The following is an 18,342-nucleotide window of genomic DNA, read 5'->3' on the forward strand; positions in this document are numbered from 1 at the left end:
CTTCAGAACGTGAAAGCGACCAAAATCTTTTCACGCAGGTGTGTTTAACGAGGGTAACTTTCTGATTGGCTGGTTGATCTGTGACGTCACTCGGACACTCCATTAGGTACACTGCCATTTTCAGGTGTACCTCATAACAGGCCACTTTATTAGGGAAATATGTGAAAAGTGCCACACCCGCCCTCACCCCCACCTCCTGATTGGCTGTTTGATCTGTGACGTCACTCGGACACAACATTAAGTACAGTTGGTGAACGGGCAATGCAATTCACTGACTCGTTCGTGAACGGGAAGTTACGTCATTTCTCTTCTTCGTTTTGTTATACGGCGAGGTGGCACCAGCGTCAATGCGCATTACCGACACCTACGGTGTGGGATAAGTGACGTCATTGCATGTTGGTTGAAGTCGTATGAAGTGAAAAAAGAACGAATAAGTTCAGGAAGTGATCCGTTCACTCACGTTCACTGTAAGGATTCGTTATTTTGAACGAATCGTTCACTCACGAGCCAACACGAGTCAACACGCTCAACTACATATGTGCCGTCACACCACAACCAAGATGAACACGGTCGTGTCTACAAAGTTGGTACGCAAGTGTTTGTTTGGCGCCGTGGACCGCGACCAGGTGGACCGAGACTTGGAACGGAATCTCCAGCAGTTTAGCCAAGACGACACCCAGCGCTGGAACTTCAATTTCAAGACGGAAACCCCGCTGCCCGGCAGGTTGCAGTGGGAGAAAAATCCCGTGGAGCGCATCGCTGCCTTTTACCACGAGTCCTCCAGGGGCCAGAAAACTTGGTGCACCCCTAAGGGTATTAAAGCATACATTCTTGCTGTGTTGTCAGAATAAAATCAAATATGAAACAAAAACCTATCCGTGACCTTTTCGAAACATTCACTCGGAGCTAGCGTAGTAGCTGAATCGACGTCCATTTTAAAGGTTCCGCTTCCCGCTGGAAAACTCCGTTTTAAATCATTTCAATTGTTTTCTCTTATGTAGCAAACTACAGAGTAGAAAATTACATTTTTATCTTCTAAATTTTCTAGTCCAGGGGCAATTCTCAGATAAGACATTTAGGAGGGCAGTGATGCAGGCTTCACATTTAGCTTCCAAAAATGTAATACCACACAAATACACAACATTAAGCCTTTTAAAACAGGTATTTATGTGCTCAGGCACACATGGCAAACTCGTGCTACTGTAACCGCAGTTCCAATATCTTTTCCAGCGTATGAGGAGTCGGACACTGAAGACTGCCCAGGTCAAATGTGTCCTCCTGAAGTCACCCCTGGACCAAAGAAGCGGACACTCCCAAAGTCTTCAGTCAAGACCACAGACAATGAAACTACAGGTAAAGAGGGAAACTAACTAACTAACTAACTAACTAACTGGGTTTGTGAATGCTGATGAGTCCATATTTGTGTTGTTCCTATTTCCAGCAGATCTGTCTGTTCCAGCAAAGCAACGTTGCACTAAAATGGTACAAATCCACATCTGAAGATGAACATTCAGTCTAACTGTTGCACTTAAAGTTTTGTTCAATGTTCACATGACATTTTGTTTGAAGTTACTACATGTTATTCGAAATACCACAAACACAATTTATTGCCGAGATGAGTTCTTTGTATAAAAAAAAAAAAAAGTTCAGTCACCAAACCTGGTCTTCAGTTCAGTACATACATTTCACCCAATATAGAGTCAATATTTGAATTGTTCTATTCACCATATGCCTGATATTTCTTGTTATGACTACACAGGTGTAAAAATGTTGAAATTAAAGCATTTCTTGCAGTCCAATAATTACACATTGCATTCATTGAAAATCTTTGAAATGACCAAAACATTGGCGCATCATTTGAAAGAGGAGAAGCCAGCCAGTGTTTGCTTTGATTAGTTTAATGACAGAATTAACAAAGGCAATGCATAATAAATATCTAAAGTGGTTCTGGCTGCAGGAGTGATATATGGTGTATGCAGAAAAAAACAAAAAATTAGTGGCACGGTTGTGTTTTCATTTCAAAAGCCTCTCATACACACTGTGCTTACTGAAATACATTTTAGAAAAAAGACCAAAAGGTGGCGCTATTCAGTAAGCATCGCGTCTACCAGTCAATTGTTTTGAAGCGGGGCTTTCCGTGCAGTCAAGTAAGTGGGCGTGGCAACAGTACAGTCACTCTTGGGTCACTTTGACCTAAAAGCATTCAAAGAATGACCCTGGAGGAAAGATTAAACTAATGCTATGCAGCTAGGAAACCAAAATACTGAAAACTATTTCAAAGAATGCAAAACATGACCACGCGGCATCAGAGCAAGTAACACAAGAAAACTAAGGCAACCTTCTATGGTAGACAAAAGCACACGAGATTGTCTTGCAAATGAGCAAAGTCACCTAACAGGCCACGGACTTCAGCTGTGCGCTTTATATTTTGTGTGTGTGATTTACCAAGATCTACTGTATGTCATCGTCACTTTATAAAGTGGTTGACGTGCAAAAAGGAGACAAAATAAATATTTTTTCTGCCTCGTGCTATTTACTCACAGTGTTGACAAAACTAGTTGAATGGATTAAGACACATACTGGGAATACCCTTCACGCTTTTGTCAAAGTATAAATGCACGGAATTACTTTGAGTTGTAAAAAAAAAAAAGACTATTCGATTGCACGAAGCAAAGCTTTTTAGTGGCTAAACGTCACAGATAAAAAAAAAAAAAAAAAAGGCAGTTTGTTATGAAAAAGAAGAAATGAAATAAATTGACGCAAGTACCCTTTTAGCGATTAAACACACACTATCAGTCTTGTCTGGCCGACAGCTGGAGTCAGTAGATAAAAGAAGCAAATTGTGTTCCTGATCCGTAGGAACGTCTTGCTACTTCATCAAACACCGCTGACAGATACAGAAGTGACTCAGGCAGCTCAACTTGCGTCTTCACAGTGAGACGCAACGTTTGGAAACGTTCAAAGTTGAGCCAGGAGAAGTTTGCGATCAAGCCAGCCTGGTCGGAGGTCCCAGAGGCAGAGGAGTCACGTGGATACGACTTTTGTTTCCATTCCTTCAGTGAGCCTCTTTACGTTTGGATTGGATTCCATTCACGCCAGTTCGGGCCGCGCTTCCATTTCTCCACGAGAGGCCGTGCGCGCTCGTGTGTACTCGCTGCTCTGAGCCGCCCTCTGAGTCCCGTTGCCGCGGCGCCACCGCCGTACCGCCAGGAAAGTGTTGAGGGCGTACACACCTGTGGCCAGGAAGCCAAAGATCTGCACGCAAGAGGAAATAGGAAGTCAGTAACAATTCACAATGGCCGCGGGAAAGCACTTAACCTTTCGCCCGTTGATGCGACAAGGAGAGGTTCGTTTGAATTCTCGCTCTTGCGGCGCCGATGAACGGCTTTTTTTTTTTTTTTTATTCCTCCAATAAGCAAATTGAGGTAAGCATGCACGCAAGTCGGGCCGGCGTACTCACCGCTGCCGCTATTTCAGCCCCGGTGTTGTGGTTGATGCACACGAGCACGAGCGATGACAAGAAGAAGAGGAAGGTGCTGGCTGCCGTGTTAGCCAAATCCTACGGGAACACACCAAACACACCCGGCTTGTCAACAACAATTTGCTTTGCATCCCTGCTGCTTCATTACAGTCCACTTAAAACTGCAGGAAGTACGTAGGTGCAGTTCAAAGGTACAGAGATGTTGCAGACCTGGCCCGGCCCGGCCCGGCCATCCCCCGAAGCAGAGAAAATAAGAGCTACAACAAATTCCGTTCATGTTTTAAGCTAGTTTGACTTCACCTTGGGATGGATGCAGGACTGGCCTCTAAAGCGGTGACAATAAAGGGGATTCATTGACGCCGCCATATTTTGAACCGTCAAGTCAAGTTTATTTATCTAGCCCTTCATCACAGACAAGTTGATGATGATCCTCAACATCTCCTTATCTTAACTCCCTCGAACCATTTACAAGGTAGCAGTGTCAGAAGCTTCCGGCCACGCCCACTTTGCACACCAACTGTATCCCAACACACACGCAGGGTTTCGTGTGACACACCCAACCAGTTGAACAGGATCTTGTCTCCTTTTTGAGGGTCTCCATTGTCTCCCGTGGGGGAAGCAAACAATCACACTGGTTATGGCTGCTGGTCGAGTTAGCAAGTAGCAACAAAGCAGCGTTGTTGCTAGAAAGCGTCGACTGTAGTACACACAGAAAGTAAAGGCAATGAAACAAAGCCATCACCACGAGCCAATAGAGGGTGAAATGGAGGAGATGGAGTCACGTAGCACGTGATCACATGATCCAAACCCTCGCGCTCAACTTGCTCGGTCAGTGCAACGGCAGCGTGGGTCAGGAGTTACAAATGAAAGAGCAGAATGGAAGCACTGTTGGACGATACCGACACTGTTGATGACAAAAGGATTACAAAAATATATATATAACACAAGGCTTGAAGAAAGTATTCCAATGGCAGACAAGTAACAAGTCCAGTAAGAACCCAAGAGCAGAGCACAAAAGACACAAAAGGCCATCTGTCGATGAATAAATCATGCTCGGTTCTCGTAGGGCGTGATCATCCTACGGTGAATGGAGTAAACGCATTAAGCCACACTCACACAAGGGAGAAAAGGAAATAGAATAAATAAATACAATTCAAATTCACAGGTAGGGCGTCAATTTCTCTAAATGTGCACTTTCAAACTACACCAACAAAACGAAAGAGCTATAAGGCAAACCAGTTGCATTTGGGCCACTGGCTGACGAGGACATGTAAGCCGTGCGGCTTTCTGGAATGACAGCAAAAAGCTATTTTCCATTCCCCGCAGCTCAGATGACACGACGCCATCTTGAGTGTTTAGGCAAATAGTACAGCGGTGTCCAAAAAAAAAAAAAAGAAGCAAGCGGCTCGTTTGCTCACAGCTGACACTGCATGTTCTCGTGACACTCCGCCGCCTCCCGCCAACGCTACAAACTTTCCGTTTGCAAGATGCCAACGACATGTAAAAGTGGCTACGTTCAAAACTAACGTCAGGCATGACAACGCGTGAAAGCTAAAATCGAGAACATTTGAAAACAATTCTTTTTTTTAAATAAAGAAATGGAGAAAATTTGAAAACAATTTAAAAAAATGACAAAATAAATTTTTGGGGAAAAAAACAAAATTAAGAAATTAAAACAAATTAAAAACTTTTTTTTAAATAAAATTAAGAAATTAAAACAAATTAAAAACTTTTTTTTAAATAAAATACTTTAAAAAATGACAAAACTGTACCAACCGTGAGGTTCCAGTTGATGTGGGGCACTTTGGTGTGCAGGCTGAGGGAGAAAATCACCAAAAGCGCACCGGTGACCACAAAGGCGGTGCAGCTGACAAACTCGAAGAAGTAGACGCCGCTGCACGGGGAACACATCATGATGGTTTCGATGCAGATGAAGGCAATGAGTGACAGCACCTGCGAGGAGACACATTCAACATCGTCATGAGGGACGCAGAATAAAAAAGCAACTTTTCTGACAAAGAAGCAAAATGAGCATTCATTTATTCAAAAGTCATTTAATTTTAAGCGTAATTATATATTTGGGATATGAAGGTATTTTTCAAGAATGATCCGTCATTATTTGTTGGAGAAAATTTGATGTATCATAGGTTTGAGTGATTTCGGTATCAATATCACAACTGAGTACTGAAAAAAGTGGAATCAAACATCCCTAGTTGATATTCTTTATAAACCAAATTGGCATAAATTTGCTCGTGGCACTTTAAAAAGAAATTCGAGTTTAGAGTCCGCATTGTAGCGCATGACCAACGACAATGAAATGATTTACAAACGCTGCAGAGTTCCCAGTTACACATTCTTCACGTAAACGCCCATCTTTGTGCCTGCACTAACTGGAGAATAAGTCACCGCTATCTTTCATATCAAGATGACATTTTCATGGAACTTCAGCGGGCCAAGTTTGGTTTTGCTGTTCTCCACTAGCCGCTTGTGACAGTTTTACTGTTTTATCTCCAAGAATGAAACCAAAAAAAGTGTAACACATTTGGCATGCACGGTGCATAAAGTGGCCTCCGCCTTTGTCCAATTGTGAATGTTTGCACAAAACCCGTGGGCCGCCTGACGCTCGACGACAGAGAGATTGTCCTGTGAATAGAGGCAAGGCCGTGAACTCATCTGGCGAGTCGGCTCCTGGCAGCCGCGGCGGACGCCAGGAGCCGGCCGGCCAAGTCGTCAACAAACCGCAGAATGGGAGGAATTCCCCTATTTAGGTGTTCTTTTGCCATCCAAGGCCCGGTGAAACCGCATGTACATTACTGACTGGATGAGTGTGCTCCAAATTCCTGAGCTTGAACAGAACCAAGACAAACACTAATGCAACATGGCGTCTCATCCCAGGCTGCCGTTGCTCAATGACAAAGTTAGGCTTAAAGGTTAAGCAGTAACTAGACATGATTGAAGAAAAAAAAATAAACTTTCTGAAGATGATCAAAACCCCTCAAAATGAGGTCAATTAAAAAGTCCAAGAACAATTCCACACAAAGTGCATTCTTGGGAGTTCATACCATCACTCAAATTCATTGAACGCCGTTTTTACAGTTTCTCATCAAGCGCCATTCCTCATTCTTTTAAAAAGTCCACAGAACGTCAGACAAATCTTGCAAAGCAACACAGACAAAACCACCAAAATGGCTGGGCTGGGCCGGGCTCACCGACGCCACCAACTTCTCAATGATGCATTTTTCTTTTGTGACGAAACCAAACAAGGCCGCCAATGAAGTCACGTCTGAATGAGAGAAAATGCATGACTTCTCCAAAAGTCCCTTAGCAGGTGTCGGGCTGCCAAACAGGAGGCGAGGGAGGGGCCACAAAGCTAATCGTGTAAGCGACGATGAGCTAGCCACCACTCCACCGTCACCTCTAAGGCAAATTTTTAAATTCATGTGCGAAGAAAACAACAACTGCAAATCTTACTGTGCGTGCAAAAATGGCAACGTGGGAATGTTGAGCAGCAGCCCACAAAGTGAGTACTGGAAACCAGAGCGAGCCTCAATGCAGGTTACATTTCACCACAGAGAGAGTAGAAGGTGAATATGCATTTTTTCCCCCCCCCCCCACACAACATTCTTTATTTCTCCCTCCCGGAGCCGAATGAGCAACATTACCACCAGAGGAGACCGCAGTGTCTCTCCAAGCAGGAAGCGCTCACGGACATTCGGGACCATCTGGAAAGTTCATTACATCGAGAGCACCTTATTTCAGTATCGGGAGAATTTGCAAAGGCGCTGGAAAGCAGGAGGATTTGTCTCATGACATTCACAAGAGTTAGTCAGGTTTTGTTGACAACAAAACATGCTGAGGTTTCACGTGACACCAAGAAGGAGGTCAGAGAGGGGGGGTTGGGTGGTGGTTGCTTTGTCTATGCAGGACAGTGTCAGGACAGGCCCATCGCTTTCACAATTTCTTCTCCATTCTCCTTATTTCGACCTTCATCGGGCACAGAATATTATTCCATAACCCCATTTGGGGCAAAGTAAGAGCACGAAGCAGTAAAAGGAAGAAAAACCATCTGGCGGTGAGACTTGCAGACTTCCAACATACCAAATGCAAACTTGGAAGGGGTTCAACTGTCCTTGTTTGCGAAGGAGACATATTTCTCGACTGGCTTAAGAGCAAAAGTCTGTATCAAAGCAGAAGAGCAAATCATTCAGATCGATTGTAATGAGAGCTCATGTAACGCTTACGTACATGGATGACTTTGCTTGGGTTTCATTTTAAACACATTTTTGTGGAGATGGTTGCATGAAGGCTAATTTATATTTCGTGCAACTCACAGGTGGCCTGTATAAAAGTAAAAAAAAAAATGGAAGAGATACTGGAGTCCGTTAAATGTTAACAAATATTGTTAAATGCTGCCTGGAAGGGAAGACCTCATCCCCCAAAAAATGTTGGGTTGAGGTCAGGGCTCTTTCGTTCTTCCACACCAAACTCACAAGCATCATTTTGAACGTTTGTTCAGGCTGGAAAAAAAAAATAAAAAAAGACACCGTCTCCAATGGAAGTGGTGGATAGTGACTCGACAGATTTTTTTTTAGCAGCTGCCTTCAATTCACACAATGTTGTCAAACTTAAATGTTGCCTTCCTCAAACTCTTTAGGAACTCCTCACCAAATAATTTATTCTTAGTTCGGGGGAGTATCATAATCCGACAGGTGCATGCATAAACGTCATCGAAGTGACATTTTCCAGGTAGCAAAATTGGAGAGAAAAAAAGGCAATTCTAAAGCATACAGCATGTGCACAATAGTCGGATAAGTCATGGCAAAGTCAGTCAGCATGACAAAGCACTAATCACAATGTCCTTCACTTGAACACCAACTGTGCGGTTTTAAATTCTACGGTGACCATATGGCTCATTTGTTACGTCACTCCTCAATAGGACTACAACGAGGAGTATTTACTACAATGTCCACCAGACAATAAAAGACAACTTACCACTTCGATTGCCTTTAAAATGCCAAAGTAAGACTGGAGGTAGTCCACATCGCACCGAATGCCGCCCCAAACACTCCTCGCCTGGACTGGCTCGGTGGTGGGCTGGTAGGGGCTATTAGCCCCGGAGATCATGGTGTTGGAGGCCTCGCCGTCCGAGCCCTCCGCCTCCTCGGTGTTCCTCATGCTGGTTCCTCCTGGGCTTGTAATGTCCACTCGAAATGGTTCCAATCGGCGCCGTTTGTTTCTCTGCGCCCAAGAGCCCAATTTATTCCATGCCGAGACGATGAGCTTGAGAGAGAAAACCAAACGAAAGGTCCACTTCTCAAGGCTGTCTCGCCGGGACGCAATGGAGGGTTCACGGGGGTACAGAGGTCGACACCCCGGGTTGTTTACTGCTCGTCGCTACGCTCCGCTTCGCTCCCAGTTGGAACTCTACGAGGCGGCTGGCTCACTTGTTTTCCACAATCATCACCGCGGACGATTCAGCGGCGTACTACGAGAAACACAAAAACACGCCTGCCTACCGGGATGAGCGAGCGAGCACTTTCTGCGAGTAAATAACACAAATCCATCGGGATCGAACGAGAAGTCGATTGTGAGCGTGAGTTAGCGTCGACTTGAGGCCTGCTGACCGGCAGGGAGCAGCAGCAAGCAACAGTGAGGCGGCTCCGCGCCGAGACGGCTTAGCAGTCGTGTCTCCGCCCCCCCTACAAACTGCACCAAACTCTCCGCTAGTTTCGGGTTCCTCCAAGCAATCTACGAAAGCGGATTTTGGACAGAAGAACAGAATGCGACAGGCAGCTCTTTTCTTTTTCTCTTTCCAATTGCATTTGTAGTCCGTCCAGGTGAAGGCCTGGAAAAATGACAATGCCTGCTACTCATCTAAATACACTGACACGGAATAATTCTTACATCCGTGTCGTATATTTTGCAAGTTGTTACAATTTGCCATCTAGAAATAATTTTACACTGCCCGTCTTTTTGGCAAGTAATTGTTTCGTACGTACTTGGCATTTACTGCCATCTGGTGGTTTGGTGTGGTAGCACTGTCAAAATGAAGGCCTAAGCATTCAACCAGAAAAAAATAAATAAAACAATCCACCAAAAGGCAACACAGTTGGATTCATTGATTTATTGAAGCCGGGGATATGATAAGCCTTTTCCTCAACTTTGTCGGCACAAGAAGCGCAGAATCCACATGGCAGCTTGGAGGCTACAGAGTTGTGTTAAAGTCATACAATCAAATTCTGAATTAATTCAGTACACAAAAGCAGCCATTTGAATGCTTATAATGTCTTGATATCCTCAATACAAAAAGGACAGATAGCAGAAGCTTGTCATCTCACCGCCATTAGTGGTCAAAGGCAATTCATTAAAGTTGTCAAGCGACAGTTGACTTCAACTGAGGCCAGAGTACAAAAATTACATCAGCTGGATAATATTCAATGTTGGGAAGGACATCTAGTCATCATCATAAAAAAAAAAAGGAAATTATGTAACCAAGCAGCGGGAGCACTTCATTCCTTTTTGCTAACTTACAGTTTTGGACAGAAAGTCAGCTTGGTGTGACATTTCAAAGTTTGATATCAGAAAATGGTCCGAACCATTGAATCAGAAGGGAAAGAGAAAAGTCCCTGAACATTTTGTCAATCTTCAAGACCTACAAGAAATAATAATTGCAAAATAAAAATCTAAACTTGGGATTCCAAAGTTAAGCGTAGGCTGAAGCTTCCAATACGTAAGCAGCAAACGCTATTCGACGGTGTCCGTTCAAACCGAGAGCGCAAAAAGGCAAGACGAAAAAAGTGTGCATTCTGTGTCTAACTGTTGCAAAAAGAAAGCGATTCAGGAGTCGGAGGAAAAGTGCTTCGTTCAACATGTTTGGATTGGTGTGCTTATTGACTGCATACGCCACCCGCTCACAAACCAGCAAAAGTGGCCTTGTATCTTCTCACATCATGTCAGATGACCAATGAAGTCACCTGAACACCATCGTGGTCTTCCGATCACATTTGTATCTAAAATAGTTTGTGGAAAGGGAGCAAAATAGGTTTGGGTGATGACAAACACAAGGTGGGAAAAAAAAAAAAAAAAAAGTGAGCAATGGGGAGAGTTGATTTGCTGCTGTCCAATTTTTGTCCTTGTTCTACTCGATTTTTCTAAACAGTCGCTTTCTTCACGACTGAAGGAGAGAGAGAAAAAAAAAAAAAGACATCGTTGATTTGCACGGTGTGTGTGAAGGCAGGGTGTCGTTTGAAGGCAAAGCTCATTTTAGGGCACTGAAGGGGAAACTTGTGTTGTGGCTCTTGAAAGAAATAAAGCTGTTAAAATCTTTTTTCTACACGAAACATCAACGAGGCCACAAAATGATTTTTCTAAAATAAAAAAACCCAAAGAAAATAAGAACAAGCGCAGGCTTGATGTACATGAAGAAATAAGGTAAATAGAAATAAATTAACTTGTCTGACGGCGATGGCGCTACAGTGCATTTTGCTCTCCTGTGGAAAAGCCAGGCACTTTGGGGAGTAAAAGTGGCAAAGACGCTGCCCAAACCAAAGAGAAGAGAAGATTCTGGTGGAGCCTCAAAACCTTATCAAACGCCAACTTAGCTGGTCAGAGGCAATGGAGCAGAATTGTATGTACACAAAAGCAAACCTGAAGCACTTTTCTTTTTCTTATTTACAGAATCCTTCGAGACGACGAGGGCATGTTGATTTCATGCTACCGGAGGCATTTGAGCACATTGATGTCGAGAATATTTCCCAAAACGGTGCTCGCGGAGGAAAAAAAAAAAGGGAAACTTTGTATAAATACCTTCGCATCAGCCCAACGTTTTGTTGGCAAACATGGGACTTGAACTTTCATGACAAACGCAATTAGGAGTTGAAAAGGCGTTTCAATTTCAAGCCAATTCCTTCTGTGAGAAAGATTTAACCGTAGGCCAGTCAGGAGTGTTTTTTATTTTGTTTTTATAATATAGCTCAGCGACTGGGAGGCCTGCAACCCAGTCAGTCGGTCTATGGGGGGGCGCACGTCTCCACAGACAACCTTAGTGGGAAACACTCAAAGTGGAGACAAGCCAATCTGCGGGCAGCGCTATCGTCTTGTTGGCAACTTGTAAAATATTTCTTTCTCTCCGCTCTGCGTTCTGACAAAGACATTGGGAATTTGGTCAACCGTTTATGCTCACATGTATACTTGAATTTCCATTATTGGTGCGGTGAACACTGCAGCTCTTTTCTTTTTTTCTCCTTTTTTTTTGTGGACTTCACACTTCGTTCTCAGTCTGCGGCGGGATGTTGTTGGCGGAAACCAGGGAGTCCTGTTTGCGTGTCATTCGGTCCAACTCAGCCTGGACGTCAGTCAAACCCGGCTTCTGCCCTTGGAATAAAAGGAAGAGAGAAGCACAAACGTAATCTCCTGTAGCTTCTGTGTGGGCTGATTTCAAAAAAATAAAATAAAAATAGCAAGCGGGTTAATGGAGCTCGCAAAGTGATGCTTTCCCATGCTGAAAGTTTGCTGGCTGGCTGGCTGGCTGGCACGGTTAAGACATGCAAAAAGGAACCGTCAAGCAAAGACACATGCGTTATCCTCAAACCATTTGACTGGTCTGACTGCAATGACTTGCACATTCTAATTTTGTTTAAAAAACAAAACAGCCTCATTTGACAGTTAGTTGAGCGACTTGCAATGTCGTCATGGAATGTAAAGCGAAGCATTCCGTGGAGGTTTGCGTCATACAGGCCTGTCGCATGTTTCTTCCCATCTCAGGAGGTCAGCACGCATCTCTTTTGCAAATCTCTTTTAAACATTTGGCTTCAGGCTGTGGAGATAAAACTCCGCGCGGCAAATGTTTGCCCTTTCTAACGCACGCACACACAAGGAAGGATGTCTGTACCTGTTTTTTTGGCGGAGCCTTGCACCCCAGCGCCAACAGCGCCACTTCCGGGGCTGCCCGGGGATCCCGTCTTTTTACTCAACAGGCTGTTGAAGAAGTTGGCCAACACGCCCTCCGTGGCGGCTCCCGCTGTGGGAAAATGAGCAAGTATGCTATTTGGTGGTCACAAGTGTGCGGCGGTTCACTAGCAACCTCTTGGGGGCAGTGTTGGCACGACAAATTATTTTCTTTTTGCGGTGGATTAAAGATGCCTAAAGTGGTAAGTAAGTCCAGATAAAGGGCAATGTTTTTCAGAAAAAAATATTGTTCAAGATTATATTTTGTTGAATATTTGCCAGTGGGAGACTTATTTTACCTTTCATGTTGGCGTCAGGCTTTTTGACAGCAGCCATCGGGGAACCGCTGCTTAAAGTGGGCTGACCAGCACGTCCCGCGGGTCTCGGGGATCCCGAAGCGGTCCGTCCCGGCGATTCCTGCCACGTGGAAAATCAGAGGGACCGCGTCAGCGCTAACAGTTAGCTGAGAGGCCGGATAGTCTTGTCGACACTTACGGTAGCTCCTCTTGTTGGCGTGGCTGGCTGCTTTGCTAACAGAGACTGCAAGAGCAAAAATAGCCGCATGACTCAGTTGCGACTGACGCGCAATGTCGGGAAAATGGCCCGAGCGCTTCCCCAAAGTGGAGTCACGAGACGTACCTGTTGTTTCATCAGGAACACCTGCTCGTCCTCCGCATTGATCTCTTTGTCATGCACCAGCTTTGAGGCACAACGGGAGCATTTCAGATACGAGTGAAAGCAGATACTTTGGATTTTCTCGAATGGACTGCGATACCTTTCGAACGGGAGGCTTAGTGATGAAATCTTCAAATGGATCTTCAGGTCTGACTGTAGTGAGGTTTTCGTGCAAGATGCAGATCTTCTTGTCGTTATCCCAACCCGACGGACTAGCGGAAAACACAAAATAAGAATTTAGCAGGACATCATGGCAGCATTAGGACGAGAAGATCGGAGCTCCGCTTTACTTACATGAACACCGCATCCTTCTCCACGACGAGGGCGGGATTGCTAAATTGGAAGTCATACACTTTATGTACAAGATACTTGTAAAGCAAATCTAGGTTCTTTTCCTCTTTGGCCGAGGTGTAGATGAGACCAGCTCCATCTGTTTGCCTAGGTCAAGGTACAAAGTAGGTTGGAGCTACATTATTATTTTTTTTTCATCATTTGTAAAATGCTTGAAGGATACATTGTAAGCAAAATCGCCTAATGTGGGACTGGATGAAATCAAAGTGCTCTTCTCTGTAGTCGTGCTCCTTCTCCAATACGCTGATTGAGTCGCACTGCGGATTGGAGAGAAAGAGAGAGAGGACAAAAATGAACGGAATAGTATTATGAAATACGACAAACAGTAGTTTGACATCAGTGGTGACATCTGCCAAGAATATCAAATCTTTGTTTCAGGGGGGGCAACAGTTCACAGAGCCAAATCAAAAATCACGTTGAAGACATGCTTTGTATGTTTAAAGCAACACGTTTGTGTGTTTTGACTTTAACGGGCCATTTTTTGTGTGTGTGTGTGGTACAAGCAAGGATTTGCCGTTCACGCTGTCATCACGCTGTAACCCATACTGTGTCGTCATGGAAACGCTTGCCAAACTCCCTTGTTTAAGCTGATTCCCCCCCCCCCCCCCCCTTTTGAACTCATTTTGGCAAGTAGGACACCCCATGAAGCCATTACTGCGTCCCTAAGACGGATTTGGACCGATAAAGTTGTCTGTAGCTTTGGGATGTTTGTATTTTGTTGAATAATAAGTGCTCCCAAACAGGTTACATGAGTGGAATTTTTTTTTTCTTCCCCCCCCCCCCACCATACACACCCATTTGTCTCAATGCACTGCTGTGATGAGACGCTCAGAAAGAGAAATGGCCCATTTGGAATTCCCAGTAAGCATGTGAAGCCCTGCTGATACAGAGAAAGGTACCAAATCTCGGCCCGGGGGGGCTTAGTGAGCAGGAACGGTTTCTTTTGATGACTCAGATAGCACAAGGCCCAAGTCAAAAGAAAATGCAAGGAAATGCTCCGCTGGAGAGGAAAACATTTGGCGCTGTGACCGCTCATGAGGGCCCATCCGCAAAATCCAGCTATGCAAAACCTTGCCAAGATACTAAAGATTATTTTGGTTTAACGCAGAAGGATGTAAAAATGTGCCAGGGGAACTTCTGCAAAATCCTCAAATGTAGATTCAGTTTCTCCTCATTTTTTTTAACTCCTGCTTTAAATGAGCCAGATTGCTGCCGACTGACGAATGCTTTATGCTTTACCTTTGTGCAAACTATTAGCACTGGAATGCCGAGGTTGTGCGTGAGTGTGTTGTCCCCGAGTGGTAACACGACATCTTCGTCTTCGCCCGCTGCCAGGGCCCGTCTCTGCGGGGAGGCGGGGGCGGCTTCCTCCGGTTCCGCGTACTCCTGGAACGCTTTGACCACTGAGAACGACGACAAGGGCGAGAAAATGTGAGCGGTGCCGTCACGTCACTTCAATTTACAGACACGTGATCTAATCGTGATCCCGGGAAAGACGGCTGCCTTGTTTTGCAAGTCCAGCTGTTGAAGACCTTTGGCAGCCAGCCTGCGCGTGTGCTCAGATGCAGGAAGCTTTGGCCGACTTCCTCGGGAGCTTTGGAATGTAGCGAGGGAACGGCCAGCGACATCAGATTAACGTGCGTTTGGGAGCCAGTTCCTTGACTTTCAAACATGGGATCAACTTTGCAACATGGATAAGGTAGAAATCCGGTCTGTTTAAGTCCAAGGGAGCAAAATCAAGCCAAATCAATGGAATGAGCAAATTCACGGCGTTGATTCCCAAAGTAGGAGAAACCGAGACCGCCCTGAGTCAAACACATTTCACACATTAGTAACGCTCTTGTGCGTTTAAAGAGTTTTTGTTCGCAAGTTTAACAAGTGAATGCGAGTGGCGGATGACTCAAGACATTTCTTTCCCTTTTCATTGCTTCCCTTTTCAATTTACTTTCTGAACCGATCGTGCAATTCAGCAAACAGCTCTTTTCATCAAGGCGTCCAGCCCACCTAGTGAGTTGAGCATTGCAGACGCTACTGCGGGAGGGGCGGGGAACTATGATGCAAGAGGGCTGCAACAGCTCCTGGATTGGAGCCACACACACAAATGTGTCTCTCGTTTCTACACAGCCACTCAAATTTAACTCACTTCATCTTCTCCATTTGTTTTTTTGCCGTTTCAAAAGCACCTGTAATCATTTATTTTTTGATTATAAGCTTCCAGAAAACTGCTTGAGTATTTGGTTTCATCTCCTGCGGCTACTGTTGGTCACATGCAGACATGCTGCGTTGTTGGACAGCATCGGCCCCAAGCTAATTGTACTGTCGCTAATCGTGTTTTTGCATCATCGCGCCAAGACGGCAAACATTTAAAAGCAATTAAATGATGACTGGTGCTACTACCAAAACATCCGCAGACTAAACAATTGGCGATTCAACTTTGTACTTCCTTTCCAGTCCATTTTTCAATATTTGTAGCTTTTAAGTCGTTGTTGTGGCCTCATAAGTGATCAATCCGATGCAGAAGACGGAGAAGCAGTCTTAAAAACCATGATGTGAACAAAAAGCATCATCTGTTCTCAATAGAATAGAGCTCTTCATGAGCAGATCTAAATTTAACAGTCGAGCACCATGGCGCCGCTTAAGTGGAGAACTTGCCCATGGCCAGAACGCACTGCTGAGGATCACAAGCTTCTGACAATGACCTAGAATCAGCAACAATTGGTGACGCCACACACACTTCAGTCTGGTTCCATCTGCCGCTGTCTACTCAAAGACCACTCATGGTCAATGCATACTTCAGATGCTGAGATACAATTTATTTAAATCAGTTATCATGATAGGAAGCAGAATAATGAGAAGCAACCTTTACTTACTCTTGAGCTCCATTTCTCTTAGGTCCTCTGGAGGGATCTTCAGTTTATCCACATGGTCACGTAGCACGCTGGCCCACTTCTGCAGCGACTCCATAATGGTCCAAGGCCGCGACATGTCCGCGACAAACACGGCTAGGCAATTACATAGCGACTGGGCGGAAACAGCAAACTTGAGCAAGCCTTTGTGGTACAGGTCTCCGTCCAGGATCCACACATTACATCGTGTAAGGTCTGCCAAAGGGAAAGAATTCATTTTGAGGAATACAACAACGACTATGAATCTGACGACGGAACAGATTCCACTTGGACTCACCATCTCGGTCTTCATCGTGGACATTTAAGTATTGATATTCCAGTCCTCTGCCTCTCTTGTTGTGTTCAGCTCCTTGGAGCTTGGACATGAGTGTAGTTTTTCCTGATCCATCCTCCCCTGAAAGACATTACGGGCCGGGTCATCAGACAGTCCTCCGCAGGGACGGTTTCAGACACTTACCAAATACCAGAATGTTTTTTCCTGATGGTAATTTTGAACTTGAGCGGGTCGAAACGTCACTCAATATGGAGGTCCTATAAGATAGGAGTACTGTGAGTTAAATCGTCTGTACAGCAGATTTGCAAAACAAATGTTTCTATGGAAACTCAATTGAAGTCACACAAAAGATGGCTGCCATGAAGCTATTTTTATTCGCCCTGTGGTCTGACTGCAATCGGAAAACTGAAATGATGTCATCTGTGCGGACATAGGCAGATAATGCTGTTGTTAGAGGCGAAGGCGTTAGCACGAAGGTTCACGCTAGCTTGTTGTATGCCACATACAGGATTGAAATGACAGCGGTTAGCTTAGCTGTGACTTGACTTAACCTAAAAATAAAATAAAAAAACACCCGGTGTTAAAAACAAGATAAATGCACAGTCTATAGACTCGCCAAAGAGGCTCATTATTTACAAAGAATGCTAGCAAAGTGCTCGCCCAGCCTCAATTCGTGCTAACGCGGATGCTAGCCGGGCCGCCGGTGTTTGCTTCCCAGCAAAACAGTGATGACAAAGCAGGCAGACAAGGCGGCTCTACTTTTCCCTGCAGAACCCAACAGTTGTTAAAAGAGTAGGCAAACTTGCCAGAGGTCAAGTCCTTCGTCCTCCTCGTTGTTGTTGTCGCCTGCCCCGGCTACGCCCGAGAGCTGCTTCTCCAAAACGGGGGCCATCTTCTCTGTGTACGAGCACAAAGGCAGGCAAGGCCCCGCTGCTTGGCCACTACGAGCGCCGCCCTAGTCCAAGTGGCCAAGGGTGCGTTTCATTCTGCGGCAGCTACGCCGCGCCGGGGCCTGGTGGCGGGCGGGGGCAGCGTCAAATTTCCGGTGGCATCGTTCACTTTTGGAAAAAAAAAGGAAAAAATAATAAAGAATCTCACTGCACAAGTCAAACAGAAATGGCACAAAATGTGAATAAGTAGATGAATTAAATTAATTCCCAATCATCTGACATTTCTCAAAATGTTACTTCATCCAATAGGAAACATTTCGTTGACAATAATTTAACAGCTTTTCAAAAGCAACAATTTCACCTCGTTTTTTAAAAAGTTTTTATTTATTGTACATGATGAGATTTATAAAAATTCTTCTGAAATGGTTGAGGCAAAACAGCTCTTGTGCTGGGAATATCCAGTAGGTGGTGCTATTTATTGAAGACTGATCGCATTATTTGTCAATGCACAAATGAAGGAAAATATAACCCGAAATAATTATATTACTAAGAAGGAAGCTCAATTATTTCCAGTTTAAATAAATATGAAACAAATCTATTTTATTTCTGGACAGTTGCAGAAGATAATACCGGTGAAAAAGTTCACTATAGAAAGCGCTCACTTTTGCAGTTATTGCACCTTTCTTTCTCTATGGATCATAATTTCCTAACCTATATTGATCCAAGGATTCAGAATCAGAATTTGGAAAACGTTTGCATGCATGTTTTCTACCATTTTTTGTGGGAACAGAGTGACACACAGGGGTTGTGGTTCATCTC

At 44.5% G+C, this 18,342-nt stretch overlaps 3 protein-coding genes across 6 annotated transcripts; 1 reads left to right on the top strand and 2 right to left on the bottom strand.

The window, feature by feature from the left end:
* The first annotated feature begins 545 nt into the window (after nt 1-545).
* On the top strand, nt 546-1,535 carry LOC119120326 (cyclin-dependent kinase inhibitor 1B-like). Its single transcript, XM_037247111.1, has 3 exons — nt 546-813; nt 1,231-1,353; nt 1,445-1,535. The coding sequence occupies exons 1-3, from the start codon at nt 561-563 to the stop codon at nt 1,498-1,500; spliced, it is 432 nt and encodes a 143-aa protein (XP_037103006.1). The 5' UTR covers nt 546-560; the 3' UTR covers nt 1,501-1,535.
* Nucleotides 1,536-1,589: 54 nt separating this feature from the next.
* cmtm4 (CKLF-like MARVEL transmembrane domain containing 4) lies at nt 1,590-9,168 on the bottom strand. Of its 3 annotated transcripts, none has more exons than XM_037247107.1 (4): nt 8,474-9,168; nt 5,258-5,434; nt 3,461-3,559; nt 1,590-3,255 (listed from the first exon to the last, which is right to left on the bottom strand). In XM_037247107.1, the coding sequence occupies exons 1-4, from the start codon at nt 8,654-8,656 to the stop codon at nt 3,091-3,093; spliced, it is 624 nt and encodes a 207-aa protein (XP_037103002.1). In that variant the 5' UTR covers nt 8,657-9,168; the 3' UTR covers nt 1,590-3,090. The 3 variants fall into 3 exon arrangements, with proteins under 3 accessions (XP_037103002.1, XP_037103003.1, XP_037103005.1); XM_037247108.1 differs by having other exon boundaries at nt 3,116-3,387; nt 3,420-3,559; XM_037247110.1 differs by lacking the exons at nt 1,590-3,255; nt 3,461-3,559 and adding an exon at nt 3,914-4,559.
* Nucleotides 9,169-9,590: 422 nt separating this feature from the next.
* dync1li2 (dynein, cytoplasmic 1, light intermediate chain 2) lies at nt 9,591-17,600 on the bottom strand. 2 transcript variants are annotated; one of them, XM_037247102.1, is made up of 13 exons: nt 17,440-17,600; nt 16,817-16,890; nt 16,637-16,753; nt 16,324-16,554; nt 14,693-14,856; nt 13,617-13,710; nt 13,397-13,532; nt 13,203-13,314; nt 13,067-13,126; nt 12,923-12,967; nt 12,727-12,844; nt 12,372-12,500; nt 9,591-11,854 (listed from the first exon to the last, which is right to left on the bottom strand). In XM_037247102.1, exons 1-13 carry the CDS (start codon nt 17,523-17,525, stop codon nt 11,742-11,744), a joined length of 1,479 nt encoding a protein of 492 aa, XP_037102997.1. In that variant the 5' UTR covers nt 17,526-17,600; the 3' UTR covers nt 9,591-11,741. The 2 variants fall into 2 exon arrangements, with proteins under 2 accessions (XP_037102997.1, XP_037102998.1); XM_037247103.1 differs by having other exon boundaries at nt 9,591-11,849; nt 17,440-17,599.
* Between the last annotated feature and the right edge of the window lie 742 nt (nt 17,601-18,342).

The sequence above is a fragment of the Syngnathus acus genome, chromosome 3 (assembly GCF_901709675.1).
Source record: "Syngnathus acus chromosome 3, fSynAcu1.2, whole genome shotgun sequence".
NCBI classification, from domain to species: Eukaryota; Metazoa; Chordata; class Actinopteri; order Syngnathiformes; family Syngnathidae; genus Syngnathus; species Syngnathus acus.

What these genes read in the sequence shown, in the direction of transcription:
- LOC119120326 (XM_037247111.1), top strand. Translation starts at nt 561, where the DNA reads ATGAACACGGTCGTGTCTACAAAGTTGGTACGCAAGTGTTTGTTTGGC. An exon ending in AACTTGGTGCACCCCTAAGG is followed by an intron (nt 814 to 1,230) that starts GTATTAAAGCAT and finishes TATCTTTTCCAG; the next exon opens with CGTATGAGGAGTCGGACACT. An exon ending in CACAGACAATGAAACTACAG is followed by an intron (nt 1,354 to 1,444) that starts GTAAAGAGGGAA and finishes TATTTCCAGCAG; the next exon opens with ATCTGTCTGTTCCAGCAAAG.
- cmtm4 (XM_037247107.1), bottom strand. Translation starts at nt 8,656, where the DNA reads ATGAGGAACACCGAGGAGGCGGAGGGCTCGGACGGCGAGGCCTCCAAC. An exon ending in TTTTAAAGGCAATCGAAGTG is followed by an intron (nt 5,435 to 8,473) that starts GTAAGTTGTCTT and finishes GTCTCCTCGCAG; the next exon opens with GTGCTGTCACTCATTGCCTT. An exon ending in GGGCTGAAATAGCGGCAGCG is followed by an intron (nt 3,256 to 3,460) that starts GTGAGTACGCCG and finishes TCTTGCGTGCAG; the next exon opens with ATCTTTGGCTTCCTGGCCAC.
- dync1li2 (XM_037247102.1), bottom strand. Translation starts at nt 17,525, where the DNA reads ATGGCCCCCGTTTTGGAGAAGCAGCTCTCGGGCGTAGCCGGGGCAGGC. An exon ending in GACGAAGGACTTGACCTCTG is followed by an intron (nt 16,891 to 17,439) that starts GCAAGTTTGCCT and finishes CCTATCTTATAG; the next exon opens with GACCTCCATATTGAGTGACG. An exon ending in TGTTCCTGATGAAACAACAG is followed by an intron (nt 12,968 to 13,066) that starts GTACGTCTCGTG and finishes TTGCTCTTGCAG; the next exon opens with TCTCTGTTAGCAAAGCAGCC.